Source organism: Palaemon carinicauda, chromosome 38 (assembly GCF_036898095.1).
Source record: "Palaemon carinicauda isolate YSFRI2023 chromosome 38, ASM3689809v2, whole genome shotgun sequence".
Taxonomy (NCBI): Eukaryota; Metazoa; Arthropoda; class Malacostraca; order Decapoda; family Palaemonidae; genus Palaemon; species Palaemon carinicauda.
This window is the reverse complement of record NC_090762.1, coordinates 13,888,970-13,901,473: the sequence shown is the minus strand read 5'-3', so window position 1 is coordinate 13,901,473 and position 12,504 is coordinate 13,888,970. Positions and strand designations below refer to the sequence as shown.

At 37.0% G+C, this 12,504-nt stretch overlaps 1 protein-coding gene across 1 annotated transcript in view; it reads right to left on the bottom strand.

The window, feature by feature from the left end:
• LOC137630241 (titin homolog) overlaps positions 1–11,835 on the bottom strand; it is a 186,997-nt gene extending 175,162 nt beyond the window's left edge. Inside the window, exon 1 of the mRNA XM_068361699.1 lies at positions 57–11,835. Within this exon, the coding sequence (XP_068217800.1) occupies positions 57–11,679 (11,623 nt within the window). The 5' untranslated portion in view covers positions 11,680–11,835. The remainder of the gene's footprint in view (positions 1–56) is intronic.
• Positions 11,836–12,504: the final 669 nt, after the last annotated feature.

The following is a 12,504-nucleotide window of genomic DNA, read 5'->3' as shown; positions in this document are numbered from 1 at the left end:
TAGTTGTATTTCTGATGTTTCTTCTAGGACAGGTGAATTCTCCCTTTCATAACAACCTTCCCTTACTCCAGATATTTCTATAATTTCAGGTTTTCCATCACCTCTACATTCTTCATGCTCAATAAACATTTCATTTTCTTCTAAAAATAGACCCTTTATTTCCAATGGCTCTTCCATGTCTGAGGAACTTTCATTTTCAAGTCTGACATTCTTTTCTTCAGATATTCCATCTCCACTTGAATTCTCATTTTCTGAAACTACATCTTGCCTGTGAGAAGTTTCTTGGGTTCCAGAAGATAAATCCTCCTCCACGAAATTTGAATCGGATTCACATTCATCTCCTCCACCAAAGTCCCTACTTATTCCATATTTTTCATCACTTATGCATGATTTAGAAGTTTCTATGTCACCCTCATTAAGTTTACTTACTGAGCTCATGATCCCACAGGTAATATCCTGCTTTACATTTGATTTTTCAAGCCTACCTAGTTGATCCTCTCCTAAACCTACTTCCATGAATTCTGATTTTCTTTCTCCTGATTCCTTTCCTGTAAAACTTCCATCTCCAGAAGATTCTTCACTATTAGCTAATTCCCCTTCTTTTAGGTTTACTGCACTACCTTCGGATAATTCCTCCTCATCCTGTACCTGCAACCTGACTTCATTCTCATTTGGAGTACTACCTACATTCTGAAACTGCTCGTCTTTAATCCTACTGTATATTACTGATGTGCATTCATCATCAAGCAATTTTTTACCAACTACATCAGAAGGATTTGAAACGCCTTCTTTCCTAATTAATTTTTCTTCATTTGTATGTTTCATATTTATAAAGTCCTTTTGCTCAGACTCTACCTCCTTCTGATTTAATTTCTCGTCGTATGTGCAAAGTTCTTGCTGACAACTAATAGATGACAGTTTTGTTTCGTTGCACAAAACAAATTTCCCTCCTTCAAGGCCTTCCAGTTCCATTTCAGATGTATCCATATAGCCAGATAAATTTTTTAGTTCATTGCCGTTACCTTGGACATCAAGTAACATCTCAACCTTATCAAATTCCTCCTTTTGTTCAGATGTTTCATTGACATTATTCAGGGTTTCCTTATGAAACTCTTCTGTTCCAATGGATAGGTCAGTTTCCTGTTCAGGCATTCCTTCATCTGTACAAAGAACTAGCTCTTTTAGTTCAGTTTTTAATATAATTTCACCTTCTATGTCTTGTTCGAAACTTTTCTCCGTTACTTCTGAAATATTTACTGATTCATCTGATTCTTGTTCATAAAGATTTCCTTCTGATTTTAGAGATATTTCAGAGCTAGTTTGATTCTCTGTATTAGGATTCTCCTCATCCTCAGTAGAAGATTCACCTATTTCATATGACTCTTCAACTGCAAGGATTGGCTCTTTGAATTCGTATGACTCTTCAAGCTCGTCTAATTCATCTTTTTCTTCACTTAGTACAGTAAGTTCCGTTGTAATAAAACTTTCATCCATTGTTTCTACTTTAAGGTTATCTAATTCAATTGTGATAATGCTTTCATTTACTGTTTCAATTTTTAGATTATTCAATTCCTTTTTTATAACATTTTGATCTAATGACTCTTCTCGTACTACTTCCGTTTCTACTTTTGAAGGTTCATCAACCCATTTTAGATGTCCATCTAAACTTTGGTCAGTTCCATTTGAGGGGTCTCTATAGTTATCTAAATTCTCTATTTCTATGTCACCTTCCTTTTTTATGAATGATTCTTTTGAGTCTGAGTTAGCAACTGCCCCTCCCAATTCTGAAGTTGTTTCAACAATTTCCAGTTCATCCTTATAAAAGTATACTTCTTTCATTTCAGTTATAGCTTCACTTTTATCTGTTGTATCACATTTAAGAAACTTAGGTATTTCTTCAGACAGTTTGCCTATGTCCTGTAATTCCTGTTTTTTTAAATTTGTTTCTTCTTCTTCTGATAAATCTTCATTACCACTCAATTTTTCCTGAGGACTTTGACAATTTTCTACAAGCATTAAACCTACTCTCTCTGTTTCTTCGATACCAAGACAGATGTCAGTTACTTTTGATGGTGTTTCTGGATCATCTAATGTATCTCCTGAAGGATTTGTTGCCTTTATTTTACAATATGCCATCTTATGAGAAAGTATCTCTTCTTTTTCACACTTGGTCAATACATGTACTTCATCCTTATCATTAAATTTTTCCTTCCTCTTTGGGCTTACAATCCCAATTGAAATGCCTTTCTCTTTATTTTTTCCTACCTCAGTCTCTGTATTTTTATGGGTATCATTATTTTCAAGATTTTCTCTATCATGAGATTCTCTAGTTTTATGAGAATCACCTTTTTCAAGATTATCTTTCAATTCTGAGTCTTCAGTAATATTAATTTCATCTTCTTCTGACCTTCCTTCCATATCTGATTTACTAGTCTCAGTTGTTTCGTCAGTTTCAAGACTTGACCTTAATACCCCAGAGTCTTCAGTTGATCCCGAATCTTCAGTTCCCGGACTTTCAACCATTTCTTCAGAATTTTCACTAGCCTCCTGGTCATCTTTTTCCATATTCTGTTCCAAACCTTCCAGGAGCATTGACTTACATGAATGATTTTTCTCAACCTTCTCTTCTGATTCTTCTGAGCTGTCGGTTTTATCATATTTATATTCCCCAAGATTGTCGTCCACCTCTTCTGAATCCTCACTCTGGCTCGCCTCATCAACATTGTCTTCCGTATCATTCATATTCTCAGTGTTTTCTATTTCCTCTCTTTCCAGATTCCCTTTGACATCCTCTGGTTTTTCAGTCTTTTCTGCAAAATTCATCTCATCACATGACATTTTATATATATTCAAGATATCCTTTCTAAAGCTTGTTTTTTCCTTATCAATATCATCAGAGCTGGTTAACCCACTATTTCCAAACAAGTGTCCTTTAGTGTCTAAGAGATTTTTAGGGATAACACCTTCAAGGAGGTATCCAGTTCTTTCGCATGTCTCCTTGTCATTCACTGTCCTTTCAAAACTCGGTACTTCTTTAGAAGATTCCTCACACTTCAGTGAATAGTGATTTATAAAGGCTGACTCTTTCTCATAATCTGGTTCCTGACCAACACTTTCATATCCTAAGAGTTCTGCTACTTTTCCTTCTGGTATATTTCCAATCTCAACAGTTTCATTCACATTCGATAATTCTTCCTCCTTTGATGATTCTTTGTCTTCTTCTTGTGCTTCCGTATTCAAATCCAAATATTTAGGATTTTTGTGATATTCCTTGTACATTTGTAGTTCAATATTTCCATAACTAATATCGTCCTCTGATAACAAAGTTCTTGGTTCCAGTAAACTACATTCAACAACACTGATCTGATCTTTGGTAATTTTACTCCTATCCTCATCACAATTTCTGTTTCCTCCATTGAAGTTTTTTTTTATGTCAAGACTTTCCTCACTTGAACAAATTTCCTTTATAGATGCTTTTCTGTCTTTTAATGTTAAAGGGTAGAACACATTTTGAGATTCGTTCTCATTGCTTTTTACAGAAAAAAACTCATTGTTACATTCTGGGATATATTTTCCTAATTGCTCAGTTTCAAACGGAGTTTTTTTTTCTTTAAGCGACATTTTATTGTTTTCGAAGATAGCTGATGATTCTGAAATATCTGTAGATCTCATTGTTTCATGAACTTGTGCTTTTGTCCCAAATGTTTTATCTCCTTCAGATGATTTTAGCTTACAAAATATATGTTTGCTTTCCTCTAGACCCTTCCCATTAGTGCTTGTTATGATATCCCCAAAGCATTCACTGCTTGCAGTTAATTCTTCGTTTTCAAAAATAATTTTCCTCCCCCCAGACACTTCCAAAAGTCCTAAAGTTGTTGTTGACTCATATTCTAATTTATCTTCGGGCAGTATTTCATTTGTTTCAAGTTTTTTTTTAGACGAAGTTTTTTTTTCTTCCAAGGAATCTTCAAGTTCTTGTGGTATTTCTTGGCCATGGCTGACTTGTCTTCTTTCTGAAAACTGCTCATATTTTGCATCTTTTTCTTTACACCCAGAAGCTGTTTCTCTCTCTATGGACTTTTCTTCACCCTCCACCAAATTCACTCCAAAATATGAAATGCTAGGACTTTCTTGATAATTAATTCCCTCATCTTCACATACTTTTGAAGCGTGTATCACAGGTTTTGATTCCTCGTATACACACAATCTGTCATTGTCACTATTTCTGTTTTTGACTGATATTTCCTTATTTACTAATTCATTCAATTCTTTGTTAGCTATGTTTTCCGTTTTTAAAACCCCATCTTTCACTTCGTTTGGTTCTGAATTCTTCAGTCTTTCAATCCCTTGAACTTCATCATCTATTTCATGAATTTTTCTCTCGTTTGCTGTTCCATTTGAACAACTTTTTCTTTCATAAATTTTTGGTATACCCTCGTCTGGTTCTAGTTCCCAAGGAGAAGCTGAATCTCGAATAGCAGTTACACTTGCCTGTTCCTCATTCCTCCACTGACGCCAAAAATCTCCTTCTCCCTGATAAGGGCTTCCACCACCTTTTAAAGGCTGTACACCCTCAGGACAGACATCTGCAGGGAAGTCTTCCTCTTCTATTTCTTGGTTGAAGACACTAGCTACTTCTTCATCAATATCATCATCCCCTTCCTTAATAACTATTTCAGGAACATGAAGATCATGGGAATCTCCAATGTCATCTTCCAAAATTTCATTTGTAATGTTCGACTGTGTCAACCCCATATTTTCTTTATTCTGTGGATGAGATTTTGGACTTATGGTGCTACCATATTGATGGTTTATATTGGCTTTTTCTGACGTAAATTTATCTGATATGTTCATTTCAATAAGAGAAACCTTCCTAACTGGGCTTTTCTGAGATTTATTTATGCTATTACTTTCACTACTTGATCTAATACCTAACCCCCTGATATTTAATTTATTATCTAACTCTCGCAGAATATCAGCTTTCTTTATGGCTATTGGCAGTTTACTCTTGTGTACAGGGAAAGAGTTTGACACTCTTTCGCTTGAATTAATATCTGTTTTCCCAGGGATTCGAACAGGTATTTTGCTCCTATTATCATAGTTTTTACTAGAAAGATTTTTTAAAGAGAGGTGTTCCACTATATGATCTTTCACTCTATCAGTGATGGTGCAAAAATGAGCAGAAAACGAGCTTCCACCTCCTCCCCGCTTTTTACTAGGTGGAGATTCATCATCATCTTTAGGTGTCTCCTTTTTCTTTTTGGCTCCAAGGCCTCCGAAGTGAAAAAACTTCTTCGTATTAGAAGCTGCCCCTTCTGGTTCTGCTTCATCTTTATCATTTTTCTTTCCAAAGGAAAATAATTTTTTGGCTAATTTCTTTTCTGTAGTCTTACTATCAGATTCAGTGTTAACCCCTTCGTCTACCATACTACTAGGCCCTGCCACGGCACCCTCCTTTCCATGTGCATCATCCTCGACCATCACATATTCACCCTCCATTTCACCCTCATCATAGTCTTCCTCTTCATACTCATACTCATCTTCATAATCATCCTCATAGTCATACTCACCCTCTTCCCCGGTCATGCAGTAAGCTTCATCCTCCAACTGCTGAAGGAATTTTGCTTTAATATACTGACGATACTGTTCTTCATCTTCAAACTCAACATCTTCATCCAAACCCCCTTCCTCTAAAATCCTTTTCTCTTCTTCTGTTAGTGCAGATGGCATACTCATGTAGTCATCAAGTTGAGCGTCACCTGCTTCCCAAGGTTGTTTTGCATGTTCCTGTTCTTCTGCCTCTATTTCAAGAAGTTCTTGTTTTTCTTGTTCAGTTAATTCTACAGGCATTGACATGAATTTTCCAAGTCCTTGACGTTCTTGTTCTCTAATACGCTCTCTCTCTTCTATTGCTTCTGAGTATTCTTTTTCTTCTTGCTCTGTCAAGCCCTGTGGCAAACCCATAAAGTGAGCAATATCAACGTCTTCAGCACCTTCATTTTCTGCGAGAAACGCTCGTAACTCCATTTCTTCTTCTTCAGTAAGAGAAGCAGGCATTGCCAAATACTTAGCTAATAGTGGGTTATCATGAGCTACTTCTTGCATTTCTTCTGGATCATCCAACCACTCAGGTCTTTTACTTGCTCTTCTTACTAATAAATCATTTACTTCTTCTAAATAATCTTCTGTTTCTTCAAGTGGCATAACTGGACTTGATGGTATACTGTGATTTGCTTCCATTGCATCTTCACCTTCAGCATAATAGCCATTAAGATCTTCCTCCATATGAAACTCACCACCTGTCAAAATATCTTGATCTTCTATTTCCATTACCTCTTCTTCTTCCTCTTCCATTGAATCAAACTGCTCCTTAAAGGCTGCTTCAATTTCAGCTGCACTTCGGTCCGTTATATTAAAACCTTTTACGTCATCATCTGGGTTAAAATCAATGTCATCTTGCATATCTTCATCCTTCGTCCAAACTTCAGAATCTTCAGTAGGCCTAGCTTCAGCCATATAATTATCTTCGGGTTGTCCTAGTGATGGATCACTGACTTTAACTGGAACATCTTCATTAACATCAGATGTTTCAACTTCAGACCTTGGGGTTTTCCATGTGCTTAAGTTATCTGAAAGCGCATCATCTACCAAGACCTCAGTCTGTGATTCAGCCTGATGCTCATCAGATATAATATCAGTTTCATGAGCAATCTTTTCTTGTTCACTGCTGTCCATTTCATTAGAAATGTCATTTTTAGAATCTTTTGTATGCTCAGCTTCATAAAAATCTTTATATTCAGGTTGTTCCGGTGATGACTCACTGACCTGAACTGGAACATCTTCATTATCATTAGACTTTTCATCTTCATATTTTGGGATTTTCCATTTGCTCAACTTATCTGAAGAAACATCATCTACCAAGACCTCAGTCTGTGCTTCAGCCTGGTGCTCATCAGCCACAACCTCAGTTACTTGAGCAATCTTTTCTTGATCACTGCTATCCATTTCACTCAAAACATCACTTCTAAAATCAACTGTAGTTTTACATTCTTTTATCAGGTCATCTCTCTCATCACTGAGATTTTCCCCTTTATCATTGGTTTTCCAATAATTCCAAAAACTGTTTGTAGAATCCTCTTGTTTTTCTTTTAGATTATCAGCCTGCTCGCTAACAAACGATTCACTTTCTTGAGTATCTTTTGCCTTGTCACTATGCTGCATACTGCTTGTGGAATCATCAGTAATTTTAACATCTTGCTCACCAGTACATTCACCAGAAACTAAAGGAACATCACATTTTTCCTCTTCAGTTGTCTTCCATTGATCCCAAAAACTAACTGCGGAATCATCATCTCTGTAAGCAGGCTTACTGGCTTTTTCTTCAGCAACTGTATATACATCTTCCTTGTCCATAGTCTCATTTGCATCTTCATCAGTTTTCAGTTTTTTCCAGATACCACCGACAGATTCATCACTTATTGTCTCTTCTTTTGAAATATTTTCAGTAACTATTTCATCAGTGATGCTTTCAGGTTCTCTTTTCTTTAATATAGATGAGAACTTGCTTTTTGGCGTTTTTACCTCACTTTCAGTGGATTCAGAAATTATGTCTTCATGCATTTCTTTAGTGCCTTCATTATAAGTCTGAATGTCATATGTCAAAACTTCAGTAGTCTTCTCTTCCTCATTTTTTATAACAGTTTCTGTGATATCTTCAGCAATGTACGAACTATCTTTTACCTCATCATCCTGATTGCTTCTATCACTGAAACTGCTTGTAAAACCATCAGCAGGAATTTCATCTTTTCCACTTTGTGATTCTGATAAAAGTTTTTCAGAATCAATTGTGTGTGCTTTTTCCACATCATCTTTTACCATTTCTCCTATGCCCTTGCCAGATTTGGAAATAATATCTTCTCCAGTAACATCCTTTTCTAGTGTACTGCTACTAGAATCATCAGCAGCCTTGCTATCCTCTTCTTTACTCATTAATTCACTCTCTGTATTTTCACAAACTTCTTTATTATTCTTTTCCTTGTCACCTCCCATCCATTTACTCCAGAAACTTCCTGGGGACTCCTGCCTATCTTTTGCATCCTCTTTGATGTCTGTTGATTTCTCGATACATTCTTCAACTTTACCTGCATCTTTTTCAGTATCTGTTGTCCATCGACTCCAAAATCTGCCTGTTGCGCCTTCAGAAGTTTTGACCTCCATTTTTTCATCAGTTGAAATACTTTTCTCATCTTTTTCCTTATCACTTTCTGTCCTTCTGCTCCAAAAGCTGCTTGTTGAGCCATCTGTAACCTTGTCATCTTTTTTGGTAACAACAGGTGCCTGATCTACATCCCCTTTTGAAGTATCTTTTTCTTTGTCACCTGATTGCCACCATTTCCAAAAACCACTGATGTTTTCTTTTGAGTCCTTTTTTACTTCAGCAGACTGTTGAATAGTGGAGTCTTCAGTAACTGTTTTCTCAGAAGGTTCTTTTATTTCCGTTGATAAGTGTAAATCCAAGTTATCTTCATCCCCTTTGTCCAAATTTTCTTCCACAGAAACAGTTTTTATATCATTCAGTATAACAGGTACATCTTCAGTTGAAGTACTATTACTTTCTGGTATTTCTGTTTCTACAGTTATATCTTTATTTGCTTCCGTGTCTATTTCTAGATCCTCTTCTTTTGTATCTGAGATTGTATCTTTCTCTTCAAGTGATACAGGAACGTCCCCTTGAGTTAATTCTATTTCCTCTTTTAATGTTTCTTCTGCTTCTGCAATCAAGCTCACTTCCTCTTCTGCAGAAATGATTTCCTTGTTCAAATCTGCCAGTATGTCCATCTCTTCTTTTTTATCTGAGATTTTATCTTTCTCTTCAAGCAATACAGGAACTTCCCCTTGTGTTAATTCTATTTCCTCTTTTAATGTTTCTTCTGTTTTTGCAATCATGCTCACTTCCTCATCTGCAGAAATAATTTCCTTGCTCAAATCTGCCAGTATATCCATCTCTTCTTTTTTATCTGAGATTTTGTCTTTCTCTTCAAGCAATACAGGAACTTCCCCTTGAGTTAATTCTATTTCCTCTTTTATTGTTTCTTCTGCTTCTGTAATCAAGCTCACTTCCTCATCTGCAGAAATGATTTCCTTGTTCAAATCTGCCAGTATGTCCATCTCTTCTTTTTTATCAGAGATTTTGTCTTTCTCTTCAAGCAATACAGGAACTTCCCCTTGAGTTAATTCTATTTCCTCTTTTATTGTTTCTTCTGCTTCTGTAATCAAGCTCACTTCCTCATCTGCAGAAATGATTTCCTTGTTCAAATCTGCCAGTATGTCCATCTCTTCTTTTTTATCTGAGATTTTATCTTTCTCTTCAAGCAATACAGGAACTTCCCCTTGAGTTAATTCTATTTCCTCTTTTATTGTTTCTTCTGCTTCTGTAATCAAGCTCACTTCCTCATCTGCAGAAATGATTTCCTTGTTCAAATCTGCCAGTATGTCCATCTCTTCTTTTTTATCTGAGATTTTATCTTTCTCTTCAAGCAATACAGGAACTTCCCCTTGAGTTAATTCTATTTCCTCTTTTAATGTTTCTTCTGTTTTTGCAATCAAGCTCACTTCCTCATCTGCAGAAATAATTTCCTTCTTCAAATCTGCCAGTATATCCATATCTTCTTTTGTTACATCAGCTTCATATGTTTTTTCAGTCAAAGTACCCATTATCTTTGGCTCTTGCCCATCTTCAGATTCTTGAGACACCTTCATTGGTTCAGTCAATTCCTGAACCTCTTCTGTAGAGGTTTCTTGAACCCCTTTATCTTGAATTTCTTCCATTGATATTTCCTTATTTTCCAATAAGGTAATATCTTCTGAATGAACGTCATATGTATTTTTAGCATCTTGATTTTCTTCATGCATACATTCTAATGTACCATCCATTTCTTTTTCAACAATTGCTTCTTCTACTTGAAATTCTGTAAGTTCTTCTGAAATTACTTTTTTTATGGTTTCTTCCATGTAACTTCCCAATATTTGTTTACCATCAAATGTTTCTTCCATTTCATCTTCTGTAAGTTCTTTTACAACAGAGATTTCTTTGACTTCATTTTCATCTTCAAGTTCCGCCTGTATATCTTCAGCACTAAGGTGTGCTGAGATGGCATCAGCCGTTTCTTTTTGAGTATTATATTCATCAAGGCCTTGTTTTTCATGTAAAATACATACTCTTTTAGCATCAGTTGAAGATTCTGTTTCTGCTCCTGAGGATTCCTCAACGTCTTCTTCTATAACTATGCCACTAAGTCTGACTGTAACATTTGATTGCTTTAATTGTGAATCAACATTTTCCCTCATTTGTACTTCAGAGGTATCTACAGCACCACTAATTTCATCCTCCTGCTTATCATTTAATTCCAACTCCTCTTCTTCCTTCATACTGAGTTCATCTCTTCCAAGTGCAATGTCAATTGGTTCTTCCTCCTTATTTCCAGGCATTCCTTGCTGACTTTTAGAATCTTCATCTTCAATTAGAATAGAGATATGACTGATATCTTTACTTGTAGCTCCTGCTTTCTCAGCATCAGCATTTTCTTCAGTATCATGAGTAGCCTCAGCAACTTCTTCTTCAATGTCTTTAACTTCATCTGTAGTTATGTCAGCTGCAACAGGCGAATCCTCTTCCTCTTCCTCCAGCCTTGAAAGGTACTCTTCCAATCGTTTTCCAACTTTAGCAGTAAATTCTTCGGCTGACACCTCTCGTCCATCAGCCGCATTTGCTTCCACTGGTTCCTCTGATTCAAACTTTGATGCATATCTTTCGACAATTTCTTCTGCAGTACCAACAAATTCAGGAACTTCCTCTTCTTCCGGTGAAGTCTCTTTTCTTGATGCATCATCAACTGCATATTTGGCCAGAAGGGATTTCCATAACTCATCCTTTTCTTCACCTGCCTCGCCCACTAACTCCTGTTCTTCAAGCACTTCTGGAATATCGCTGTCCTCGCTGTCTTGTTTGTTTACTTCTCTGATGCCAGTAGTCAATGGGGACGGTCTACGAACTGGCAACTCTGCCAAAGGAGATTGTGCCAATAAGTTCTCAACTCCTGGGTAACGCGCTAGCCCTCCCCTCTCCCCTAGTCCTTCTCGCCATTCTTCCTCTTCCTCTTCTTCTTCCTCCACTTCAGCTAATGTCGAAATTTTTTGTTGATTATCGAGTCGGTCTTGAGTATAAACTTGATCTAGTTCCTCTGTAATAGATTCGGTATCTTGTTTCACTTCTTCCTTTTGTATGTCATTTTCCTTGACTGCTAAGAAAGTAATGAAAACTAGCCAGATCCTTAGAACAAAGGCACGAACACGTCCCCGAACATAAGATGGGTAAAACCAGCATGGAAGGTTGACAGTCGGCATGTATGAATAAATGCGGTCCCTACCATTTCTACCCAACTCTGATAAATTGGGCAGCTGCCACTCTGATAGATTCGGCATGGTCCAATCTTGTGGTCTAGGCAAGCTCCATTCCTGAAGGTTTGATAAGTTCCATTGTGGAAGGCTGGGTAAATTCCAATCCTGAAATCTTTGCAAGTTCAATTGTGGTAATCGTGGTATGTTTATTTCCGGTATCTGTGGGAGCCACTCTGGCACCTGAGCCTTGATGGTGGCAAAACATTTTTTCACTTCGTTCATCGCTTGAAGCGATAGGTATGCACTACAGTCCGTCTATGCCTAATGCAAGGATACAGTAAACAATGATCACTTTTCACTGCTAAAGATCAGATGAAGAACACCTGTCACATCACTGGTTATTAATCACTGCAATTGAACACCAAGAGAGGGGGATTAGAAGCCCTGAGTTGACACAACCTTCATGAGAAAGGGGGGAGGGAGGGCGGGGCAACAAGCCTCACAATAGAAACGAGAAGTTCGAAGGTGTCACCGACGAAGAGCAGCCAGCCACTGAAGGGCATCCACTCCACCAACCTATCTCAACAAACACACGCACACACAAACTGTTTCAAAATAGCACGTGGGGCACCACGGCTACCTCGATGCTATATTGCCTGTTTGCCCCCCTCGCTCTCTCTCCCTTTCCCTCTCTCCTTCCATTTTCTTTACCTGAACACATGCCCTCAGCATTTATAAAAATCATGGTATCTCATAAACAGCTACATGATTTCTTCTCCCCTTACTCAAAACAAAAAGAAAGGGGAAAGCCACTACATAAATGATTTGACATAATTCAAACATAATTGTTGCACAAAACACATTGGGACTTGCGACATCCATTCAGTTAATCACGCCCAAGAGTTCAATTTGGAATTCCAATTTTAGTACAGAAACTGGAAGGACGTGATACTCACATGTAACAATCACAAATATTTATTAGTGCCATAAACATAACAAATTTGATGATTCAGAGAAAAGAAAATATTAAAAATCAAACCATATAAATTGTTGCGGTAGGGCCTTAAGGCACTAGATGGGACAAGAATCATGAATAGTTAGAAAAGT